Source organism: Atractosteus spatula, chromosome 25 (genome assembly GCF_055471065.1).
Source record: "Atractosteus spatula isolate fAtrSpa1 chromosome 25, fAtrSpa1.hap1, whole genome shotgun sequence".
NCBI lineage: Eukaryota > Metazoa > Chordata > Actinopteri > Semionotiformes > Lepisosteidae > Atractosteus > Atractosteus spatula.
The window spans coordinates 12,859,944-12,870,142 of record NC_142730.1 but is presented as its reverse complement, the minus strand read 5'-3'; the positions used below and the strand labels follow the sequence as shown (position 1 = coordinate 12,870,142).

Below are 10,199 nucleotides of genomic sequence, written 5' to 3'. Positions count from 1 at the left end.
TGTCCGGGGTGAAAGAGTCCCAGCTTTTATGGGCTGTGCATCAATAATCATTTTGATCTCTATAATTCTCAGACATGTGTCAGTAGGGTTTTAGGTCCCTCAGACAACAGGTCGGTTTCAGTGTTTTTTCCCTAGTAGTCTGTGCTGTGGCGACACCAGTGTTTCCCCTGTCTGTGTGTCTGATGTAGATGAGGTCCTGGCTGTTCTGGAGGGAATGAGCAGCGCTGATGAGGAATCTGGGAAGAACCTGGTAGAAGAGCTGCTCTCCCTCCTGCAGAGGAACACCAAGGGGACACTGCCAGTCATCCTGGGATTCCTCGAGAGCCCCCAGGTAACATGAAGGAGCTCCCTACACACCTCCTGACATACTCGTTGCAAACGCACTCTAATCAGGAGCCCAGTGTGCTCCAAGATATGACATCTTATTAATTATCCTGAATTCTCAGATGTTCTGGAGAAAAGAATGGACTTGAATGCAAAGAAAAGATGTGTCCATGCAGGCATTAGGGAAGGGTATCAAGGTCCAGGGTTCAGATCACAGTAAGCAAAGCTGAATAGGGTGCACTTATGAAGCAGGTTTTATTCATTGCTCAAAGCTGTTTTAACTGTCTGTGGTTTTAGACAAGTTTGCTTTCCTGTGACTGAATCCTTTCCTTGAGGATGATGGTGTTTGTGTTTTGCTCTGTCTGAAGGTGACGGCGGCCATTGTCTTGGCCCTGGCAGCTATGTGCTGCCTGCTCCCTGAGGAGAAGTTTCAGTGTGAGCTGCCAGCAGTTTTACAGGCCTTCCAGCCACTGTATGCAGCTGAGCTGGACGTCAGCTACTCCAGAATCAACAAGGTAGGCCTGTGACCGATGATGGGCCTTTAGGTGTACAGGTTGTGGATTGCGAGGGCCGTTTCTTTTAGAAAATGGATTTTGATTCAAACAATCACTAGTAGCACTTTCCCAGTGTCCCTTTGTCCACTAGCTCCAGTGATGTGCTGGTGAGACCCAGTGCAGAAGAGGATTATGGTCTGTGGTGCCCCATGTGATTGTGGAAGGGTGTGAACAAGGTGGATCTGCCAGGAGTAGAGTCCAGGGGAGGCGTTATCCTGCTCTGTCAGATTTTTCTGTGTGATCAAACTACCAAAATCCTAATGCTAATGTGTTATTGCATACAGTGAGAGAGTGAGGCCTCTTGATGAAGCAGCAGTGCCTCTCCAGATTGACTCCAACGTGCTCTTCTTTCAGAGTCTGAATGTGCTTGTGGAGACAGCAGTGCCGAATGCCAGACCAGTGCTGGAATCCCAGCTGGAGCAGCTGCTGACCATGGTGCACGTCCAGGTAATGGGGGCAGCAGCCCGCTCACCTGGACAGAAAGATGTTAAAGTAGTCAGTAAGAGTGTCTGTCTGAGGGGTGAAGCCCTCAGGAGCCTCATCAATGACAGCAGCTCAGTGCTGTGATCTACCCCTCTCCACAGCTCATGGCAACACTGAAGTGCCGTGTATCTGACTGCTGAAGCCCTTATTCATTCAGTTGAACGGATATTGATGACTCGGCTCATTTTATCATGGCATTAGAACAGCAGTCCATGAGAGAGTGTGCATGATGCCCTTGTGGGTGTTATAAGAGTGCTCTGGTGCCTGTCTGGTGTCCCAGGATCTGGGAGTGCTGATGGCGCTGTGTGCCAGTGTGCACCTGGATGTGGTGCTGTCTGTGCTGAAGAGACTGGAGACCCAGCTGACTGACCCAGCCTTCCCCTGCAATGAGCAGGGCTCTGGGGTAGGTGTACTGCATCAGAGTCCTGACAGACAAACAGAAGCTGCTCTTAATGTCAGCTTCTACGTACAAGTTTCAGCACCTTGATGTGGATTGTCATGCTTGTTACTACAGAGTGATTTCACCTGTGCCCTGATTCTGTGCTATGGGCACGTTGCACTTAAAGCACCTGCAGAGGATCTACTGCAGAGAATGGACACTGACTTTATGGAGAGACTGAGACCCCATGTCACCACTAAGGTAGGCAACATGTCCTCCTTTATGAACAAGAGATCTGACAGAGTGAACCTCACAGCTCCTGTCTGAAGAGTGTATTCAACCACTGCTACATTCTGTAATGTGCGTCTGTAACGCAGGGAGGTATTTGTAACAACCCTCAGGCAAAAGTTCTTCCTTATTTGTTCTGCTACTTTCCTGCAGTGTCTGGGTAGAAATTGTTAATTATACTTGAACCTGATGGGATTGTTATCGGGAGGAGGACACAGGGATACAGTGTCCGTGGCTGTCCAGGCTGTGAGTGTCCATCACAGCCCAGGGCTGGTGGAGGTGAGGTGGTGAGGTGGCGTCTGGGCTGTCAGTGAGTGAGCTGCTGTGTGTCCCCCTGCAGGAGCCCAGTGTCAGACTGAGCCTGTGCCGCAGTGTAGGCATGATTGCACAGGCAGTGCGCAGCGCCAGTCCCACCAGAGCTCCCAGCTTCCCTGCCAAGGCCAAGCTCCTGGCGACAGTGATGGTCAGTGTGTCTGACGTAGCCACCTGTCTGCTGTTTTCCCACACGGATGCTCTGGACAAGCTGTATCCTGTCACTGTGAATCGGAGAACAGATAGTTTGTGAGAAGTGATTGGAAGGGAAACTGTTTTGCTATTGATCAATAGAGTTGTGTTTTTAGCTTTTGGGAAACACTGTTCCAGAAGTATTCAGAAAAATGACTCCTTTGTTCACACTTAGTGACATGATCCTGTGTCCTGTCTCTGAAGACAGCACTGAGAACTGCAACAAAGGGGCAGTAGTGGACAACTTCAACAGTCAGTGTAACAGAGCTCATGTGATCTGTCTGAGATTGACCTGCTGTTCTTGTTTCCTGTAGGCTCTTGACCTTCTGCAATTCTTCGGCAGTAGTTACACTCTGGATGACAGCTTGAAAGAGAGCTTGAGGGAGGGGATATTATATCTGGCTTCACAGGACCTCAGACAGACCATCCAGTCCCTAGTGACCCTCACATCTCCCTCTGAGAGGTAGAGCACAATTCTAACAGTGAGAGGCTCTTTGCAATGATAAAAGCATCACAACAACGGCACTGTGTTGTGGCGTCAGTGTTTTTGTATTTTAGCTCTGAGAATGGGTTTGAATGCAGAGCCCTGCACTCACAGCTGGGGGGTGTGAGGCTGACTCGGGGGTGTGTTTTGCAGCTCACTCCCGGAGCTGTGGCAGGTCCTCAGTACGAGCCAGGTGGTCTCGGAGACCGTGAAGCACCTGGCTGATCATCTCGGCCTGATGATGGACATGAAGGTGGATGATCCAGAACTGGATGTAAGTGACTATAGAGCCCATCTGCTGGTGTTTCTAACTGAGCAGAGGACAGATAGTCAGACAGCTGACAGCTACAGCACGGAGGTACTGTCTCCCTGTAATATGTCGCAGCCCAATAGCACGCAGAGAGACACCAGCAAGCAGGCAAGCTGCTGTGTGAGCAAACAGGTCCCTGTTTGCAGCACAGGGACAGGCTGGCGAGCACAGAAAAGCGTGGTGCAGACCAGCAGCCCAAAACCACATCCAGAACAGGCCAGATCAAAGCTGGGTGAACACAGAGGCTCAGCACACAGCCAACTCCAAACTCAGAGCTGATGGTAATAAGCACAGTCTGTAAACAGACAGACACAGCACACAAGCACAAGAGGGTAATCTAGACAACAAAGACAGGGTGAAGCTAGGGGCCAGTATCCGAGGAGCAAACTCGGAAGTCAGGGAGAAGCTCGAGAGTTTAGGACCGAGTTCCTGAGCGCTGACAGACCAAGGGCTTGTGTAGCTTGAACCCCCTGAGGCGGGCGTGGTGGACAATTATCTGCAGATGTGGCTGGCTAGCACGTCAGTTTTAGCTGTCCCTTCTGCTGACCAGCAGCGACCAGCATGACCCTCCCTCAGTGTAACCCTTGTCCCAGCAGTACTTGGAATGAAGGCCGACTGGTGTCCTCCTGTCTTCAGATCCACAGACACACAGAGGAGCAGCTGGCAGCTCAGAGCTCAGCCCTGACAGAGCAGGAGACCCCAGCTGAGCCAGTTGTTCTGCGGGCTCTACTGGGCTCGATCACTGTCCTGTCCATCGCGGACAAGAGTCAAGCCAAAGCACTGGTGCCCTTTGTGTACTGTAGAGCCAGGCCCTGCTTGGAAAGTGTAAGTTTTTTAGGATGTTCTTTATTCAAATATTGTGTCATTTGTTTTTGTGTATGAAATTTAAATATAACATTTTTAATTGTAATCAATTGGATATCCATGATTACAGTGTTTGCCCTTTGAGCTACAGTGACAGTGGGCTCAGACTCCAGCCCTGAGAGGAGAAAATAAGTGGTCACAGTTTGTGCGTGTCTGTGTGTAAAGTTTCCCTCTTGTCCTGTGTCTGTGTTACAGGAGAGCCCGGAGGTCCACAAAGCCACAGTGGTTCTGCTGGGGCAGCTGGTCAGGCTGGGCTCTGACAAAGCCCGGCTCAACAAAGAGGTCCACAGCTCCCTGGTCAGCGTGCTGCTGAACCTGACTGACCCCAGCCCAGAGGCCATCCAGGTAAAGACACAGAGCTGCTGCTGGCTGGGCTCAGCCTGTGGGACTGTGGGTCTTCTCACATCCTTCTTTGATAATGATACTTGTCACCTATCCAGTGTTTGACTAGCTTTGTAATCGGTGAAGAAAAACAACCCTACAGTCACTATGAACTTGTAGCCTGGAAATCTAAACATTCAGAGGGTTACTATCAAGGATGTGTCAAAGGGTTTCAGGGCTGGCTGCTATTTTGTGACATTTGTGTAGTTTCTGTTTAATTTGGGCTCTGTGTGAAGATAAACTGGTTTTGACGATGTGGATTTCCCCAGGCCTGCTGGACAGTCCTACAGCACTTCACCCTGGAATGTGTGCTGTCCATGAAGGAGATGTGCAGGATCCTGGTGAGTGAGGTTCTCCTTGGGCTGGCTTCTGGGGTGCGGGAGAGGGCTGCTGAAGCCATGGGGCTCTTCACCCGGCCCTGAGCAGCACTCTGGAGTCGGGGCACCCCTCCCCAGCCACTGCAGAGACACCTGGGCGCCCAAGCTCACTCTGGACCGGACAGCACACTTCTCTCTCTCCTCCAGACACACATTTGTGTTTAAATAAATTACACAACGTGTACAGAAGCTGGTTTTCATTCCAGAATGAATGAATGGTGCTGAACCAACACTGAAGTGTATGAAGCGCTTTCCTGTTTTCAGTCTGAAAGTGTTCAGACAGTAGGAGCTGGAAACAAGCTGTTTCACACAGAAGTACAGAATACAGAGCAGTGAAGTGCAGGAGAGAGAATAACACTTGAGAGACAGAGGGGCGCAGGAGAGCTCTGGAGATTCAGCTTCAGCCCAAACCGGCGAGTCTGTCCACCCATCAGTCCGCTGACCTCCTGCGGCACAGCGGCAGGTCTCTGGCTCTCCTGGCCCACTGCTGCAGTGTGCTGGGAGTCGATCTGCTCTGAAAGTGCGATGTGCTTTTACAGATTGTTGAGAGCACGAGGTCTGTGTGTGAGGGAATCAAGTAGGAACATTATAATGCACAGTATAGCAGACAGATCTGTCTGCTGCAAATCTAGATCATTCTTTCATACAATTGGTGCAGCAAATGAACATGAATTGTCTTAGATTGGTTTGGTTGGAGATTTTTATGATCAGGAAAAGCCACGGTTATGGTGTTGTGTGAAAGACAAGGTAGCAGGTCTGTGGAAAGTGGGAGGAAGCCGCAGTCTGAAGTGATCATGGGGAGACGCATGTCTGAGGTCATGTCATAAGAAGCGCTGCTCTGTGTCTTCACACACTTTCCAATTGACACGGGAAATAAGAGAACCATTTGCTTGTGGGGAGAGCAGGAAGAATACTAAGTTGTATAATAACTTTCAATAAATTAATAATATTAATGATTATAATCACTGATTATGCGCATGTGTCACGTAGGGCAGCAGGATTGTGACGTAACATTTGGCGGTCAGGAGCACGTTCCAATTTTACTGACTTGCTCAGAGCTCAAGTATGAAGCAAAGAAAACATCTCACCTTCTGAGCTTCTTTTTTCACTGCAGATTCAAGAGTCATGGCTGTCTACTGGACTAGGCAGGGATGTGCTGAGGCTCGGTCAGGCTTTGAGGTGAGGCTTTGCTCATTCTGCTGTGGACCTGATTGCCTCCCCTGTGTGTCTGCAGCTCCTCTCTAACACACTGAGCGCAGTGGTGGATGAGGTGTGGGCCTGTAGGCTCACTCAGGACACAGTCAGAGTGCTCTGCGCTCTCAGCTCCACCTCTGAGGAGAAGGTGAGTCTGACAGAAGGCTGAGCCCATTCTGGGTTCTGTGTGCCCTGGTTCAGTGTTCTGTCTGAGCTCCTGAGCTCAGTGCTCACTGTCCTCTTCTCTGGTGTCACAGGCCTTCCTGTACCAGTGTGTCAGTGCGGCTGCCCAGCACCTCTCTCAGCAGGAGACTGTGAAACAAGCGTTTCAGGACAGTGTGAAAGAAGCAGGGTTTGAGAATCCTGTGGAGAGAGAGGTGAGGTGATCTGTTCCCACTCCTCACACAGACTCAGGGCTTCCTGCTGTTGACGACAGCCATGAAAACCAGAAATCTCCATGTGAAGGGGAACTGCAATGCTTTTTTTATTTTTATTTTATTTATTTTTAGAAATTATCAGCATTGATGAGTATATTTCAAACCACAATGAAAGTCAGATGTACACAGTAACTTGTAAAGCCTCCAATATACATCACAAAATAGTCACAATTTCCAGGTATGCCCAGCATCTGCAGTTCATTATAAAGAAGCAGGCTTGTGAGTACATCTCTTTTAATCCATTAGAAAGCATGAAATTAATTGATGGACAGTAACCTTTGAAACTCTTCTGCCACCTGCACAAAATGTTACCTTTAATAATCAGCACTTACAGATACAGCCACTCGGAATGCTCTGTTAGACTGCCAAGTGACGCAGTGAATCCTCAATGTGCCAGGTATCTAGCACACAGCAAATCTTATTTTTATCATAAAAATGAAATGTATATTGTCTTTAAGTGCTTTCCTGTGCTTGGCGTAGTATACTGTACAATAACTATATTTTTTTAATTAACTACAGAATTATTAGTAACTGTGTATAAATAGTAATTAGAAAACAATTTTAGTTTGGGTTTTGATTGTAAAATATATTATACATATAATTAAATGTATTATGTTATATATTATGTTATTTTAAGGCAAATAAAAAACAGAACAGAGGCCAGTAGTGACTTGAATGTCTTACAGAAGTGTACTAGACCGTAAAGGCAATCATTTTGAGGCAATCACTCTTTCCTTACAACAACACCACAATAAATGCGAGAAAATGTTTTGATCCATTCGGTATATTCATATACTGTAGATTCGTTTCAAAAGACTTTGAAATAAAATGGAATTTGTTTTTTTATTTCACTTTTTCTGTAAGCATTTATAGCATCACTAATTTTAATTGTGTGATCTTTATACAGTACATATTTATTTATTGTGCTGTATCTAATGCTTATTTGCAGTGTCCTGGAAGATGACAGACATTTAGTTTTAAGTGTAGCTGCTTGTTCAAGCAGGACGACGCTGCAGCTCAGTGGTGGAGGTCTTGCCACACCAGTGACCCAGGTTCAGCTCCAGGGAACACGCAAGATGTGTTAACATTAAGACTCTGTCTCTCCTAATAAAATACAAGAAGTAACATATACTTACCATTTGACATTATTATTAATTTTATATATCATATATTATTATTAATTTTAAATATAATTTTATATATATTAATAAAAATAGCAATAACACGGATGAAGCCCCCCTGTAGTGTTGGGCCGATGTAACTAGCCCAAGGTTTATTTGCATCTGAAAACTGTAAGTGTTTATGGTGAAAACACGGTGTCTTGTGTTTGTTCTGTTGAAAATGATCAGTTTATATACGTAATGATAGAAAGAAGCCTCTGGTCCTTTGCAAACTAAGTTAATTTGCCTTTACAGGCTGTTTCACCTATTCTTTTGATCCTTGTCACCAAACTAGAACATTGATGTCATCTCATATCTCATGTTTGTTTCTCAGTTTTGTAAACTAAACTGTTAAAATCAGAGGCTCTGTGTGTGTACTGGACATCTCTTTATCGATGCTCCTGCAGTTTTGTTGTCTTTCAAACCAATGATATTTAAAAGACCCCTATTTGTGATCTATTAGCTATCTGCAGTTTGAGAAAGCTTAGCTTTTTGTTTTTGCACAGTTCATACTGTGGGAATTCCTTCTCAGCAGTCACTCAGATCACATACTGTTTAGTCACTTGTGGGGATTGTCTTTTCTTAAAGAGCTTTAACTGGCATTTCATAGTACTTCATAGCTGTGTCAATATTTTTAAAAATTTCTCTTTTATACTTTATAAATAAATAGGAAATTCAAATAATGTTTACCTGTCTACCGGTCTTTTGAAAGTTTAAAAAGTTTAGAATGAGTAACTTCATGCATTAAAAGGCCATTGTTGTATTATTTTATGTAACGCAAATACAGAAACATTGAAAAGTACGAGGAATTTGCATTTTACAGCCCATTTTGTACAGGTAATATGTACTAATTACAGTTAAAAGCAAACCTGCAGAATAAAATTGGAATCACTACTGTATCACAAATGCAGGATTCAGTGATATTTGAATTTATCTTTATTTGTTAACTATTCAAATTTTGAAGAGAATATCTTCTGCATTTTATTTGAATTGGAACATTTTTTCAATGACACATCCAGCCATATATTTTCTAAGTGCATTATCCAGTACAGGGTCATGTTCTGCCAGAGCCAATCCCAGCAATCTAGATGAACTGCATGTATGGATATCTGTGGATATTACTTCAGGGATTTCTTTAACTCGGTATCTTTCCTTACTCGTTTTAACTTTACTTAGCTTGATCTAAACAAAACTGTATCATGAACGTTAATAATGCCAATTGTTAACGTTCATGTGTGTCATATGTTACGTGTGTGGGCTTCTGAAGTGTTGCTTGTGTGTCAGTGTATTTTGCTCACGCAGCTACTGTATTTAAAAACTACACTTTGTGTTTGGACAGGCATGTGCTTCCTGTTCCCTTTAAAAAATTAAAAATATTTTAGAAATGTCGAATTAATAAATGCCACTCACAGAATTCTAAAGGATTGTAAATATGTGTCTTTTGTCTTTGTCCCTTTGTGTCACAGCTAGGATGCTGTGATTAATGGGACCTGCAGGACAACATAATTGAAAGGAAGATTAGCACGTCTGGATGAAACACTACGTAATAATTAAATTCAGAAAACAAATGTCCTTGTGTCTAGCTGCTACAAAAAAACAAAATGAGATGTGCCACAATCAAGAGAATAGTCTGAGTCCTACTTAAGAACTTTATGAAGTCCTAAATAGAAGATATTGGGATAAAGTCCTAATTGGGATAAAGAATCTTTATTTCTTAATTGTACAACTGTGAACTTTATTTGTGAAACTACAATTCCCAGTACGGTGCCTGGGAATCGAACCCAGGACTCTCCAGCTGGCAGGTGAAAACGCCACCAGTGAGCAAAGCGTCACTCTGTTGATGAGTTGCTCTGTGTCCAGTGAGAGAGCGGGTTTGAATCCTCGTGTCTCCACAGACTCCAGAGCCTTTTATGTTTTACACACAGCAGCTCTATCACCCTGCAGCTCACAGCTGGCAACTCACTGAAGCCCAACAGGTGTGAGTCTGGTCAGGACCTGGATGGGAGACTCCTGGAAAAGCTCACGTTGCTGCTGGAAGAGGTGTAACTGGTACCAGTAGGGGGCGCTCCCCCTGCTGTCTGTGTGGGTCTTGCAATGGGGACACTGTAAAAAAGGTGCAGTCCTTCAAATGAGATATAAAAACTGAGGTCCTGACTCTGTGATCATTAAAAATCCCAGGGTGTTTCTCAAAAAGATTAGGGGTGTTATCCTGGTCCTGGCCACATTTCCCCCTGTTCTTTACCAATTATAGCCTCCTAATAATCCCCATCTCTGAACTGGCTTCATCATCTGCTCTCCTCCCCACTGAGAGCTGGTGTGTGGGGAGAGTACTGGCGCATCATCCAGGTGGGCTGCACACTGGTGGTGGTGGAGAGGACCCTATTACCTGCAAAGAGATTTGAGTGGAGTGTCCAGAAAAGCATATATAAGTGAAATAAATTATTATTAATTAATAAAACA

At 45.3% G+C, this 10,199-nt stretch overlaps 1 protein-coding gene across 1 annotated transcript; it reads left to right on the top strand.

Moving 5' to 3' along the window:
* The first annotated feature begins 1,310 nt into the window (after window positions 1–1,310).
* On the top strand, window positions 1,311–9,223 carry LOC148815457 (uncharacterized). Its single transcript, XM_088905106.1, has 12 exons — window positions 1,311–1,325; window positions 1,642–1,764; window positions 1,876–2,001; window positions 2,369–2,491; window positions 2,847–2,995; window positions 3,170–3,290; window positions 3,963–4,151; window positions 4,386–4,535; window positions 4,841–4,912; window positions 6,183–6,290; window positions 6,400–6,519; window positions 9,206–9,223. The coding sequence occupies exons 1-12, from the start codon at window positions 1,311–1,313 to the stop codon at window positions 9,221–9,223; spliced, it is 1,314 nt and encodes a 437-aa protein (XP_088761232.1).
* Window positions 9,224–10,199: the final 976 nt, after the last annotated feature.

Bases quoted from the DNA above. Each gene is read 5' to 3' on its own strand.
- LOC148815457 (XM_088905106.1), top strand. The intron at 2,002-2,368 runs GTAGGCAACATG...GTCCCCCTGCAG, and splicing joins GACCCCATGTCACCACTAAG to GAGCCCAGTGTCAGACTGAG. The intron at 4,536-4,840 runs GTAAAGACACAG...GGATTTCCCCAG, and splicing joins CCAGCCCAGAGGCCATCCAG to GCCTGCTGGACAGTCCTACA.